The 15523-nt window shown below is 39.4% G+C and overlaps 1 protein-coding gene across 1 annotated transcript; it reads left to right on the forward strand.

Annotated features, from left to right (window-relative positions):
• Positions 1-4800: 4800 nt before the first annotated feature.
• Positions 4801-7790, forward strand: LOC100030360 (ZZ-type zinc finger-containing protein 3-like). Its single transcript, XM_056814636.1, is given in 5 exon segments — positions 4801-5041; positions 5044-5135; positions 5137-5217; positions 5219-5471; positions 5506-7790. Coding segments are annotated over 5 exon segments (2430 nt in total). The 3' UTR covers positions 7269-7790.
• Positions 7791-15523: the final 7733 nt, after the last annotated feature.

The following is a 15523-nucleotide window of genomic DNA, read 5'->3' on the forward strand; positions in this document are numbered from 1 at the left end:
GACAGTAACTAAAGTAAAACTGTATATACCCTTAAACAGGGAGATGATTCTTGCAATGCCAAAGAATTATTTTGTTAACATAAGGGCAGTTAGGAATATATATATATATATATATATATATATATATATATATATATATATATACATATATATATATATGTTTAAAGAGAGAGAGGGTATAAGTTGAATGTGATAACATGATATAAAATATTTAAAAAATTGAGATATGAGGAAGAGGAATGAATTGAGAGGAGGGAGAAGAGGGAAATGAAATGGAGTAAATTACTACACATGAAATAACTATGAAAAAGTGTTTACAGTGGAGAGGAAGATGGGGGAGGTGGGGAGAAGAGCATGTGAACCTTATTATCAACATAATTGACTCAGTGAGGGAAGAACATACAAAACCAGTTGGGTATAGAAAGCTATCTTACCATACAGGAAAGTAGGAGGGAAGGAATAAGAGAAGTGGGATGGGACATATGCAAAGGAGGGAAAATTTGGGGGTGGGGGTAGAAGTCAAAACTAAACAGGGGCAAATAGGATAGAAAGTAATACAGGGTAATCATAATGGTGAAAAAATATTTTACAGATCTCTCTAATACAGACTTCATTTCTCAAACACAGAGAAATGAGTTGAATATAGAATAGCACAAGTTATTACCCAATTGATAAATGGTAAAAGGATATGAACAGATAGTTCTCAGACAAAGTAATTAAAGCTCTCTATAGGCATGCCAAAAAATGGTCTAAATAACTATTATTCAGTGAAATATAAATGAAAACAACTCTGAGGTACCACTCCACACTTATCAGATTGACTATTATGACCAAAAAGGAAAATGACAAAATTTGAAGGTGAAAGTGGAAAACTTGGACATGAATGCATTTTTGTGGGAGTTGTGAGCTAATTCAATAATTCAGGAAAGCAATTTGGATCTATGCCCCAAAAGTTATGAAATAATGCATACTCTTTTATCTAGCAGTACCATTACTAAGTTTGTATCCCAAAGAGATAAAAAAAAAAGTCAGGGGGAGGGGAGAATCTATATGTACAAAAATATTTAAAGCAGTTCTTTTTAAGGGGGAAACATTTGGAAAATGAGAGGATAGCCATCAATTAGGGAAAGGCTGATTGAGTTATATTTTAACAATTGTAATGGAATGCTATTATATAGTAAAAAATGAGAAGGAGGAGGAACTCAGAAAAATCTTGAAAGACATATGAACTGAAAAGAGTGAAATAAGCAGAAACAGAAGAACATTGTGCAGTGACAGAAATACTTTACAATGAACAACTGGGATAACAGCTATTCTCAGAAATACTATTTTCCAAAACTCTCCCAAAGGACTCATGATAAAAATGTAATCTACTTGCAGATAAAAGGAATTGAGTTTGAATCCAGACTAAAGCAATGTTTTCTTTCCCAATTTTTTCTACTAGAGTTTACTTCCACAAAAGGATTAATATGGGAAAATGCTTTACATGATTGTACATGTAAAATCGATATAAGATTGCTTAACACCTGAAGGAGGGTGAAAGTTGGGGGAAGGGGGAGAGAATTTGAGACTCAAAATTCTTTGAAAAATGTTGGAAATGGTTTTTACATGTAATTTGGGAGAAATTAAACTAAAAAAACTATAATTGATGTAAAATATCTGTGGATCTATTTAACAAGAGAAACTCAGCAACTAAGTGAACATAATTACAAAATACTTTTCACATGAAGTCAGACCTAAGTTATTGGAAAGGGTTTAATTGTTAATGGGTAGGCTGAGCCAATAAAATAAAAAATGATAATTCTACCTAAATTAATTTATCTATTCATTGCCATAACAATCAAACTACTAAATAATTATTTCATAGCTTTAGAAAAATTAATAAAATATATCTAGAAGAGCAAATAGTAAAGAACACCAAGGAAATTAATGGAAAATATACAAAGTAAAGAAGGCCAGCCATACCAGATTTCAAACTATATATTGTGGTAACCATTAAAACAATCAGACTTGCTAAGAAATAAAGTAATAGACCAATAGTAATAAGGGACTATTTTGAATGGTAATTGATAACTAAAGATCAGGCTGTTAATCTTCTTCCTTTCTCCCTTCCTCCCTAGTCCTCTCTTCCTCCCATCACCCTCCCTTCACCTTCCTTCTTCTGTTGGTCTTTTAAATCTACTCAGGGTGAGTTTATGAGGTCTCAAATGAAATGCTCTTTCTCTTCTCTATCTTAAGTAAGGGATTTATTGGGGGAAGACAGGGAATGATAAGAAAATGAAAGGGGAGAGGGTTTGGGGGTTTCCCTAATACTAGGATGAGTCTTAGATTGAAGGACGGTAGAATATGGTTCAATTTGGAGAAATGGTCTGATAGGTCTGGAAGTTTCAGTCACTATCACAACAGAGCAAATCAGAGAGCTGGACTTTGTCCTTCTTTCTTCTGTCTTCAAAGCCAAAGGCAAACTTCAGGCTTCAGTCTCCAAAAGCCAAGAGACATCAGACCTCTTCTGGCTTTCCAAGCCAAAGGGTCCAGACTTCCCTTGGTCTGCTCCTTCCTCCAACTGGCTTGCCCAGTCAAGTTCCAAACCAGAATGCTCTCCTTTGAGTGACAGGTCATCAGTCTCAGCTACTCCAAGCTCCTGCTACAAATCTTTCTCAATTTCTCACTTCCACACAATGGAATAGATTAGGTACTCAACACACAGCAGTAAATGATCACAGTAACCTAAAGTTTGATGAACCCAAAGATCCAACCTTTTGAGAGAACTATTTGAGAGAGAAAAATCTACTGGGAAAATTAGAAAACACTATGCAGAAGCTAGGCTAAAAGACCAACATCACACATTAGTTACCAAGATCAAGTCAAAATGGACACATGATTTAGGAATAAAGGGTTATATCATAAATTAATTAGGATAGCACATAGTATAATTTACCCATAAAACTTATCAATAAGGGAAAAAATTATGATCAAACAACACATAGACAACACTACAAGATGTAAAATGGATGATTTTGGAACATTCCATGTTTAAAAGTTTTCACACAAATAAAACCAATGTGATCAAGTATAAAAGAGAAACAAAAAACTTGAAAAATAATTTATGGGAAATGTTTCTGAGAAAGGCTTCATTTCTCAAATATATAAAGAACTGAATCAAATTTATAAGAATACAAGTCATTCTCTAATTAATACATTATCTAAGGATATGTATCCAATGAAGAAATTAAAACTATGTTTAGTGATATGAAAAAAGTGTTCCAAATCACTATTTTTTTAACAACTTGTTGATTCTTAACAATTGTTATCTGATATTTTGTGATTCATATACTCTCCCTTCCTTCTTTCCTTCCTGCCTTTCTGAGACAGAATTTAGAATGATGTAGGTTATACCAGTGCTGTCATACAATATATATTTCCATATTCCTTATGCCATGAAAGAAGATACATATCACACATACACAAAAAAAATGATGGAAATAAAGTGAAAAAAGAAATACTGTTATATGCAATTGGATTCCAATAGTTCCTTCTTTGGCTAGCATTTTTCATCATGAGTCCCTTGGGATTATTTTGGATCCTTGCATTGCTAATAACAGTTTAGTTCTTTACAACTGATGATCATATAGCATTTTTGTTACTACATATAGTGTTCTCCAGGTTCTGCTGATTTCATTTTGTATCAATTTATATGTCTTTCCAGAATTTTCTGAACTCATCCTGTTCCTCATTTCTTATGGGACAATAGCATTTCATTATGACCAAATACCACAATTTGTTTAGCCATTCCTCAATTTTTGGTCATCCCCTCAATTTCCAATTTTTACCACCACAAAAAGAGCTGTTATAAATATTTTTAACAAGTAGGTCCTTTTCTCCTTTCTTTGATCTTTTTGGTATTCATACCTAGTAGTGGTATTGTTGGATCAAATGATATAGACAGTTTGGGGCATGGTTCCATATTGCTTTTCAGAATGGTTGTATCCACTCACAGTTCCAACCAAAAGTATCTTAGTGCCCCAGTTCATTTTCCCCTTGGGTCATTTTAGTCAATCTAATGGACATGAGATGGTATCTGTGAATCTTAAAATTTCTCAGAATCTACCTTAGAAGAGTTGGTTAAGCTATTCCCTTATTGTAACAAATGGAGGTACTTGATCAGGAAAGAACTGGGAATTTTAAAATTACTCCACCCATACTTAGGCATACTTTAGGGGAAGATAAAGTTGTAAACTCCTGATGGAACAATGAAAAGTCCCTAACTCATACTTATAGTAAAGCTAGAACCTTAAGCTAGGTCTATTTTTAGATCTAATACAAAAGGGTGCTAAGTACCTATGAAGGTTAAATTAATCACTAAAAGGTCAAGCAACTTACAAAAGGCAAGCTTAGCAAAAGAGATGTTAAAGGGCCACACCTGGAAGCACCACTGGGTGGGCAGGCGAGCTGGAGTAGGGACCTTAGAGTACAGCTGAGCTTCTGGGGTCGGTGGCGTGGCGGTGGGAGCGGCAGTGGAGACCTCCCTCTTGGCCTGGCCCTGGGCCTAGGCCTGGGCCTCGGTCCACCCCCGGCTGCTCTCTCTGGTTGGCTCTGCTGTGGAGTCGGAGATAGCAAGCTGTGCTAATAGAACTTCTCAAGTCCTTATAAAGGAGCTGAAGTCCCAGTTTACTATGGACATTAATAGTGAGGATCCAGATAATTGCAAAAGCATAGGAATCCTATTCTAAGTCAAGCATTTGTCCAAAGGTTTCCCAATGAATGGATCATGGTGACCGTAATTTAGGGATTTGCCATAGTATGGCTGCTTCTCGATCTACTCCTATCACAAGATCAACAGTGGGATTAAACGGCTCGGATGAGACATTTTTTTGTGGTAGAACTTTAAGGAATCATAGTATTGCTCCCTCTGAAGAAGGATCTCCCCATTGTCAAGTGCCTGCAAGATCGCCAAAGAAGAGACCCGAGCTCCAGCAGACTCTGAAGGGTAACAGTGGTGGGAGAAACACTGACCGCGGCTGCCAGGCGCTAGAGAACTCTTGGTCAGCCCGAGGAAAAGAGGGCTCTAATCCTCTGAAAGGGACAATGCCCAGCGGCTCGCCTTGGATGGCTGTGAGAGAAGGCAGGCCAGCCCAAGCGGCTTCCCCCATCCTAAAGCGGCTCAAGCGCTGTCTCCGCTTTGAGGCCCCGAGAAGCTCCGAGGAAGAGTCCCCTCTACCCCCACCCCAAACCTGACAAGGAGGGGTCTCCAGAGCGGTCTCACTCCGTGGTGGACAGTGGTGCCGATGCCCAGGGGGCTAAGCGAGCTTGCCGATGCCTTTTACTGGATGATTGTGAGAAAAGGGAAATTAAAAAGGCAAACTTCAGTGGGGAAGGGTGCCCGGATGCCGCCATTGCCCCAGAGGCGGCCGGCTATGAGGCTTTAAACTTGGTGGACAACAGTGACTCTACTCTTCTCCACTGCGATGACTGTCTGCTTCATGATGCGAGCTCCAGCCGAGCCAGCCCCGCTTCCCCTCCCAGAAAGCCAGCCGTCTTTAAGTGACTCTGAGGAAGAGGTCGACATGGTAGGAGAGTGCGTTTCCACGGAGCAGCTGGCGCATGAGAACCCAGCCAGGGCTCCTGTCTCAGGAGAGCCCTGCACCCACTCCTTCCCTGAATGTGTTTCCACTGCCCTGAGCTCTCTGTCCGAACCCCAAGGACACCGCTATACCCTGAGAACGTCCCCTCGGAAGGCTGCAGCAAGCAAAGGCTGTCTCACCCAAAATAACTCTCCTTGCAGAGAAAATGGACAAATGGATGAGGACCAGCACAGCCCCACAGAAAGGAGTGTCCTCCTTAGTGTTCATGCCAACGGCTCTCCCACAGACTCTGAGGAGGCCGTCCTGACTGGCAAGGGGATGAGCCAGGACCCGGGATCGCCCCCCTCGGAGGCCAGGCTTCCTCCCGGCTATGGGGCACCTGCCAAAGAGAGCGCAGCCCTGAGAGTGCCAGAGGACAACGAGGAGGAGCCTGACGTGTATTACTTTGAGTCAGACCATGTGGCATTGAAACACAACAAAGATTATCAGAGACTGTTACAGACCATCGCCATGCTCGAGGTCCAGCGCACTCAAGTCGTCCAAGACCTTGAAAGTTTAGGCAGACACCAGAGAGAAGCCCTGAAAAATCCCATTGGATTTGTGGGAAAACTCCAGAAGAAGACTGATATAGGGCTTCCATTTCCACAGAGAGTTGTCCAATTGCCAGAGATTGCATGGGACCAATATACTAACAGCCTCGGAAACTTCGAGAGGAAGTTTAAGAACCGCAAGCGCCATACAAGGAGGGTGAAGTCGGTTTTTGATAAAGTAGGTTTACCGGCCAGACCAAACAGTCCCTTGGGTCCAAAAAGGGATGGGGAGACCTTTTCCTATGCTGTGTTGCCTTTAAGTGACAGTCCAGAAGGTTCAAACAGCCATCGGCAGATGATAAGGGGACGCCTCTGCGACAAGACCAAACCGGAGACGTTTAATCAGCTCTGGACTGTGGAGGAACAGAAAAAGCTAGAGCAGCTCCTCCTGAAGTACCCTACCGAGCAGGTGGAATCTCGGCGCTGGCAAAAGATAGCCGATGAGCTGGGCAACCGGACGGCCAAGCAGGTGGCCAGCCGTGTGCAGAAGTACTTCATCAAGCTGACTAAAGCCGGCATCCCGGTCCCAGGCAGGACGCCCAACCTGTACATGAACTCCAAAAAGTCTTCGACAAGCCTGCGACAGCACCCCCTTAATAAGCATCTCTTCAAGCCTTCCACTTTCATGACTTCCCACGAACCTCCAGTGTACATGGAGGAGGGCGACAACGGGGCCAGTTTCCACAGACACACAGACCCTGCAGCAGAGGAAGCCTCTGAGGAAGAAAGCATCCCTATCTCCCACCCTGAGTTCCCCGAGTACAAGGAGCTGCTGGAGCTCAAGAAGCTCAAGAAGCAGAAGCTCCAGCAGCAGGCTGAGAGCGGCTTTGTAGAGCACTCAGGCTTCAAGTGTGATAACTGCGGCATGGAGCCCATTCAGGGCATTCGGTGGCACTGCCAGGATTGCCCCCAAGACGTGTCCCTGGACTTCTGTGACTCTTGTTCCGACTGCCTCCACGAGACCGACCTCCACAAGGAGGACCACCGGCTGGAGCCAGTCTACCGAGCAGGGACTTTCTTAGACAGAGATTACTGCCTGTCACAGGGTGCCAGCTATAGCTACCTGGACCCCAACTACTTCCCGGCCAACAGATGACATGGGGGACCCCCTGGGCCATGCGCCCCTTCCATACCCAGATACAGACACTCCTGCCATGACCTCCCCCAAGGGGTCCTCGCAACAGGTGGTCATCCCGGGTGGGGCCCCCTAGAGGGGAACCCCTAGAACAGGCCTCTAGAAGAAAGGAGCCGGAGCTCTGGGGGGCCTCCCACCTCGGCCTCAATGAAGCACTGCCCGAGGCCCCGCAGAGGAGGCAATGTTGTCTCCTCCTGAACCTGCTCTGGGTGTGTGTGATCCAATCGTCCCTAAGATCTATTTTTGATGTCCTGTTCTCTGAGCTGATCATGTGATGTGTACAAACCATGGTGAAAAGTGCCAGTGCTAGTGCTGGTGTCTGTGTCGACTCCTCCCAACCCGGCCTAGCTGCCCCTTTTGTAGTCGCCCCAGAGCCATGACAGAGTGTATTCATATTACTATTTAAACAGGTGATTAAACTTGTCTGGCCGAAGTGCCCCAGGGTCAGGGGCTTCCTTTTCTATTGCTGGACTGGGTCGTTCCTTCTTCTCTGTGTAGACCTCTGTTCTTCAATGATGTCCCTTTGTCCCCAGAACTGTGAGGAATAAACTCTGTGGATCCTGTCTGTTTCTCTTAGAGAGAGAGAGAGAGAGAGAGAGAGAGAGATGTGAAATACTCAGAAGATATAATCTAATCAGAGAAGGTGATAATAAAAGATGTGGACTAAGAATGGACAGTCCTGGGGAAACCGTCTACTGTGATTGGTGGATGTGAAAATTTAGGGGAGGTGACATAAGAGAAATTTCTCTTTAAAAGGAGCTGGTCTCTGAACTTAGTTGGAGTTTGGAGTTAGTTTGGAGGAGCTGGGGCTCTGAACTTAGTTCAGGAGTTGAGGATTTCAGTGAAAGACTGGAGTTTTCCTTTAGGTCCATCTTGTGGTGAGTGATTAAAGACTGACTAGTATCTCTTAAGGCTTAGGCCTAGGCCAATTGGCCTAGGCCCTTCATACAATTTTCTCTTATTCTCTCTCTCTCCCTTTCCTTAATTCCTTCATTAGTATTAATTAAAATCTCCATAAAACCCAGTTGACTTGGGTATTTTCATACTTGGGAATTTTCCCCATGGTGACCACTTATTTTTAATTTAAATCAAGACACTAAAAATTATCTTTACAGCTTTGGCAATTCACAGTCTTGAAACCCACATTTTTGCAGCTACATATCCCATAATTGTTTTCATTTACATTTTCCCAGTCAATAGTGATTTGGAACATTTTTTATATGACAATGGTTTTCACTTCTTCATCTGAGAACTGCCTATTCATATGCTTAGACCATTTGTCAATTGGGAAATGGTTTGTATTCTTATTAACTCAATTAAATTTTCTATATATTTGAGAAATGTGATCTTTATCTGAGAAAATTGCTATAAAACTTTTCCCCTGATTTGATTTTTTTCCTCTAATCTTGGTGGCATTTGGTTTTGTTCATACAAAATCTTTCAAATTTAATGTAATCAAAATTATCCATTTCACTTTTCATAATGTTCTCTATGTCTTGTTTGGTCCTAAATTCTTCCTTTAACCATGAGTCTGACAAGAGAGATATTTTGTGTTTCCCTGACTTGTTGATACCATCACTATTTATTTCTAAATTAATTATCTATGTTGACTTTATCTTGGCATCTGGTAAGAGAGATTAGTCATTGCCTAGTTTCTGCTATACTATTTTCCAGTTTTCCAAGTGGTTTTACTGAAATGCTGAGTTCTTTCCCAAAAAGCTTGGATCTTTGGGTTTATTGGACACTTGGTTAGCATGATTATTTACTACTATGTGTTAACTACTGTGAAAGAGAATTCTTTATCATCTATCCTGAGTTGACACTAACTTAAGTGTCACTTAACTTCACTAGATCAGGAAGACAGGATTAACTCTCCTTTGTCTACCTTTTGATTGAATCAACACAAGATTGAACTAGATGGAGGAGCTCACAACCAACTTAGTGAATTCACACCCTTGCTAGGTGAAAATCCAACAAGATACCTGGAGAGCTCCACACTTTGTTCTAACTCAGTCAGTCAGAAACTTGTAAATTCTTTTAAGAGTTCACACAAGAGTCCACACCCTCAGAAACTGTTGAATCAAGATACTATGAACCTTTGATGAGAAATTGAAGGTAAGAAGTCAATCCCACAGACATTGCCCCCTAGGCAGTGCTAGAAAATTTGGGAACTGTGACTGGCCCCTGTGAAGAGGGCAGGAGACAAGAAGTCACCATAAAAACAAGCCTAAACTCCCTCAGAGCAAATGGTCTTTGAGAAGATAGTCTGAAAAGATTGTCTGATGGAGCTAGCCTTCTGACTGGGGAGAGTTTCAAGGAGCCCCCCTAGAGGCTGTGGTTTAGATTGTGGGCTTGGAGCTCAGCTTCAACTTAAACTCTGACTCCTAGACTATTTCTTTGATTGAGTGAAAGGTTGTCTCCCTTCCTAGTTTCCTAAGAAACACTCTGGTGCAAACACCAACAAGATGGAAATGGGTTCAAATCAAGAACACTTGTGATACCCAGTGGAATCACACGTCGGCTATGGGATAGGGAGGAGAGGGGGAGAGAAAATGATCCTTGTCTCCAATGAATAATGCTCAGAAATGACCAAATAACACAATGTTAAAAAAAATAAACACTAGATTACTATGGTCACTTAAAAAAAAAAAAGAACTTGAAGTACATGGAACCAAATACTGTGCAATAATACTGGAAACATAAAAGGTAGTTTGGTTGTGAAGGGCTTGAAGTGTCAAGTTGAGAAGTTCTATTTTATCTGATGGGCAAGAGATGATAAATTGCTTCTGCAGCAGCACCACAACAAACAACAATTGGTATAATAATAACATTTATATAATACCTACTATGGGCTAGGTACTGTGCTAAGCACTTTACAAGTATCATCTCATTTGATCCTCACAACAGAACTGGGTAGAAGGTGCTATTACTATGCTTATTATGCAATAGAAAATTAGTGCATATTAGAGATTAGGGTCAGCATCTTTTATTGTTATTTTAATTGACTACTGCATCTTTAGGAATCATCGTTTCTTAACCTATGTCAACAACTATAATTAGTTTGTTTTTATTCATAATTCTTGTTTTGCAGAATTTTAAGAAATCAGGAGTATATAAGACAATGTCTAATTTTCCAGCTTTTTTCCCCTTTATTTTATTCCAATAACAAATTCACACAAAGGTTTTCTAAAGTTACATGATTCATGTTGTCTCCCTCCCCTCTTCCCTTCCCACTCCTGGAGTTGACAAGCAATTCCCCTGGATTATACACATGTTATTGTGTTACCACTCAAAACTTATTTCCCTATTATTCATTTTTGTGTATATGCAAATAAATAAGTGATAAATCATGTTTTCATCTGCATTTCTACTCCAACTATTCTTTCTCTAGAAGTGGATAGCATTCTTTTTCATACGTGCCTTAGAATTGTCCTGGATCATTGCATTGCTATTAATAATAAAGTCTATTACATTTGATCATCTTACAATGTTTTAGTTATTGTGTATAAAGTTCTCTTGGTTCTGCTTATTTTACTCTGCATCAATCCACATAGGTCTTTCCAGTTCTCTCTGAAATCATCCTCTTCATGATTCCTAATAGCACAATAGTATTCCATCACCATCATATAGGACAATTTGTTCAGCCATTCCCTGATAGAAGGACATCCCTTTAGTTTCCTTTTTTTTTGACACCACAAAAAGCACAACTATAAATGGCCCTTTTCCATTCTTTATCTCTTTGGGATACAGACCTAATACTAGTAATGTGGGATCAAAAGGTATGCATTCGTTTTTTTTAACATAATTTTATTTGGTCATTTCCAAAAATTATTCATTGGAAAGAAAGATAATTTTCTTTTCCTCCACCCCCCCACCTCTCCCATAGCCAGCACGCAATTGCAATGGGTATCACATGTGTCCTTGATTTGAACTAATTTCCATGTTGTTGGTATTTGCATTAGAGTGTTCATTTAGAGTCTCTACTCAGTCATATCCCCTCAACCCCTGTAGTCAAGCACTTGCTTTTCCTCGGTGTTTTTACTCCCACAGTTTGTCTTCTGCTTGTGGATAGTGTTTTTTCCCCTAGATCCCTGCAGATTGTTCAGGGACATTGCATTGACACTAATGGAGAGGTCGATTACATTCACTTGTACCACAATGTGTCAGACTCTGTATACAATGTTTTCCTGGTTCTGCTCTTTTGCTCTGCATCTCTTCTTGGAGGTTGTTCCAGTCTCCATGGAATTCCTCCACTTTATTATTCCATTGAACACAATAGTATTCCATCACCAACATATACCACAATTTATTCAGTCATTCCCCAATTGAAGGGCATCTCCTCATTTTCCAATTTTTGGCCACCACAAAGAGTGCAGCTATGAATATTCTTGTACAAGTCTTTTTCCTTATTATCTCTTTGGGGTACAAACCCAGCAGTGCTATGGCTGGATTAAAAGGTAGACATTTTTTGTTGCCCTTTGGTCATAGTTCCAAATTGCCCTCCAGAATGGTTGGATCAATTCACAACCCCACCAGCAATGAATTAATGTCCTGACTTTGCCGCATCCCCTCCAGCATTCATTACTTTCCATTGCTGTCATGTTAGCCAATCTGCTAGGTGTGAGGTGATACCTCAGAGTTGTTTTTATTTGCATCTCTCTGATTATCAGAGATTTAGAGAACTTCTTCATATGCTTATTAATAGTTTTGATTTCTTTGGCTGAAAACTGCCTGTTCATGTCCCTTGCCCATTTATCAATTGGAGAATGGCTTGGTTTTTTGAACAATTGATTTAGCTCTTTATAAATTTGAGTAATTAGACCTTTGTCAGAGGTTTTAGTTAGGAAGATTGTTTCCCAATTTGTTGTTTCCCTTCTAATTTTGTTACATTGGTTTTGTTTGTACAAAAATTTTTAATTTGATGTAATCAACATTGATTATTTTACATTTGTGACTCTTTCTATGTCTTGCTTGGTTTTAAAGTCTTTCCCTTCCCACAGGTCTGACATGTATACTATTATGTGTTCACCTAGTTAACTTATATTTTCCTTCTTTATGTTCAGGTCATTCCATGGGTATGGCACTAAATACGTAAATTAATTTGGGTAGGATTGTCATTTTTATAATGTTAGCTCATCCCACCCATGAGCAATCAATATTTTTCCAGTTGTTTAGATCTAGTTTTAAATGTGTGGAGAGTGTTTTGTAGTTGTGCTCATATAGTTCCTGTGTTTGTCTCGGCAGATAGAGTCCTAAGTATTTTATATTGTCTCAGGTGATTTTAAATGGTATTTCTCTTTCTAATTCTTGATGCTGAAATGGGTTAGAGACATATAGAAATGCTGATGACTTATGCGGGTTTATTTTGTATCCTGCAACTTTGCTAAACTTGTTGATTATTTCGAGTAACTTGTTGGTTGATTCTCTAGGATTCCTTAAGTAAACCATCATATCATCCTCAAAGAGTGATAGCTTGGTCTCCTCATTGACAATTTTAATACCTTCAATTTCTTTTTCTTCTCTAATTGCTACTGCTTGTGTTTCTAGTACAACATTAAATAATAGAGGTGATAATGGGCATCCTTGTTTGACTCCTAATCTTATTGGGAATGCTTCAAGTTTATCCCCATTGCAGATGATGTTTCCTGATGGTTTTAGATATATAATGTTTATTATTTTTAGGAAAGGCCCTTCTATTCCTATGCTTTCTAGTGTTTTCAATAGGAATGGGTGTTATATTTTATCAAAGGCTTTGTCTGCATCTATTGAGATAATCATGTGATTTTTGTCAGTTTGCTTGTTAATATGGTCAATTATGTGGATGGTTTTCCTACTATTGAACCATCCTTGCTTTCCTGGTATGAATCCTGCCTGGTCATAGTGGATGACCCTTGTGATGACTTGCTGGAGTCTTTTTGCTAGTATGGTATTTATGACTTTTGCATCTATATTCATTAGGGAGATTGTTCTATAGTTTTCTTTCTCTGTTTTTGACCTGCCAGGCTTTGGGATGAATACTATTTTTGTCTCATAGAATGAATTCGGTAGAACTCCGTCTTGGCTGATTCTGTCAAATAGTTTGTTTAATATTGGGATTAGTTGTTCTTTGAATGTTTGATAGAATTCCTTTGTGAATCCACCCAGACCTGGTGATTTTTTCTTAGGGAATTCTTTGATGGCTTGTTCAATTTCTTTTTCTGATATTGGGTTGTTAAGGTAATTTATTTCTTCCTCTTTTAGTCTAGGAAATTTATATGTTTGAAAGTATTCATCCATATCACCTAGATTGTCATATTTGTTGCCATATCATTGAGCATAGTAGTTGTTAATGATTGCCTTAATTTCCTCTTCATTAGAGGTGAGGTCTCCTTTTTCATCTTGGATACTGTCAATTTGGTTTATTTCTTTCCTTTTATAATTAGACTGACTAGTACTTTGTCTATTTTATTTGTTTTTTCAAAGTACCAGCTTCTAGTCCTATTTATTAAATCAATAGTTCTTTGACTTTCAATTTCATTAATTTCTCCTTTGTGTTTTACAGTCTCAAATTTAGTCTTCATCTGAGGATTTTTAATTTGTTTGCTTTCTAATTCTTTAATTTGCATGCCCAATTCATTGACCTCTGCCCTTCTTAATATTTTAATATAAGCTCAAGGATATAAATTTCCCCCCTGAGTACTGATTTGGTTGCATCACATAGGTTTTGAAAGGATGTCTCATCATTGTCATTTTCTTCAATGAAGTTATTAATTGTTTCTACGATTTGTTCTTTAACTAACTGGTTTTGGAGAATCGTATTGTTTAATTTCCAATTAATTTTTTTTACCTCTCCATATTCCCTTACTAATTAATATTTTCATTGCATTGTGATCTGAGAAAGTTGCATTTATTATTTCTGCTCTTTCGTACTTGTTTGCAATGTTTTTTTTTTTTAATATATTTTATTTGATCATTTCCAAGCATTATTCGTTAAAGACATAGATAATTTTCTTTTCCTCCTCCCCACCCCCCGTAGCCGACGCATAAGTCCACTGGGCATTAGATGTTTTCTTGATTTGAACCCATTGCTTTGTTGATAGTATTTGCATTAGAGTGTTCATTTAGAGTCTCTCCACTGTCATGTCCCCTCAACCTCTGTATTCAGGCAGTTGCTTTTCCTCGGTGTTTCCACTCCCATAGTTTATCCTTTGCTTGTGAATGGTGTTTTTTTTCTCCTGGATCCCTGCAAATTGTTCAGGGACATTACACCACCATTTATGGAGAAGTCCATTACGTTCGATTATACCACAGTGTATTAGTCTCTGTATACAATGTTCTCCTGATTCTGTTTCTCTCGCTCTGCATCACTTCCTGGAGGTTGTTCCAGTCTCCATGGAACTCCTCCACTTTATTATTCCTTTTAGCACAATAGTATTCCATCACCAACATATACCACAGTTTGTTCAGCCATTCCCCAATTGATGGGCATCCCCTCATTTTCCAGTTTTTGGCCACCACAAAGAGCGCAGCTATGAATATTTTTGTACCAGTCTTTTTGTCCATTATCTCTTTGGGGTACAGACACAGCAGTGCTATGGCTGGATCAAAGGGTAGATATTCTTTTGTCGCCCTTTGGCCATAGTTCCAAATTGCCCTCCAGAATGGTTGGATCAATTCACAACCCCACCAGCAATGAACTAATGTCCCTACTTTGCCACATCCCCTCCAGCATTCATTACTTTCCTTTGCTGTTATGTTAGCCAACCTGCTAGGTGTGAGGTGATACCTCAGAGTTGTTTTTATTTGCATCTCTCTGATTACAAGAGATTTAGAACTCTTCTTCATGTGCTTGTTAATAGTTTTGATTTCTTTATCTGAGAACTGCCTGTTCATGTCCCTTGCCCATTTATCAATTGGAGAATGGCTTGATTTTTTGTACAATTGATTTAGCTCTTTATAAATATGAGTAATTAAACCTTTGTCAGAGGTTTCTATGAAGATTTTTTCCCAATTTGTTGTTTCACTTCTGATTTTAGTTACACTGGTTTTGTTTGTACAAAAGCTTTTTAGTTTGATGTAATCAAAATTATTTATTTTACATTTTGTTATTCTTTCTATATCTTGCTTGGTTTTAAAGCCTTTCCCCTCCCAAAGGTCTGACATGTATACTATTCTGTGTTTACCCAATTTACTTATTGTTTCCTTCTTTATGTTTAAGTCACTCACCCATTTTGAAT

Source organism: Monodelphis domestica, chromosome 2, assembly GCF_027887165.1.
Source record: "Monodelphis domestica isolate mMonDom1 chromosome 2, mMonDom1.pri, whole genome shotgun sequence".
In the NCBI taxonomy this organism is placed as follows: Eukaryota; Metazoa; Chordata; class Mammalia; order Didelphimorphia; family Didelphidae; genus Monodelphis; species Monodelphis domestica.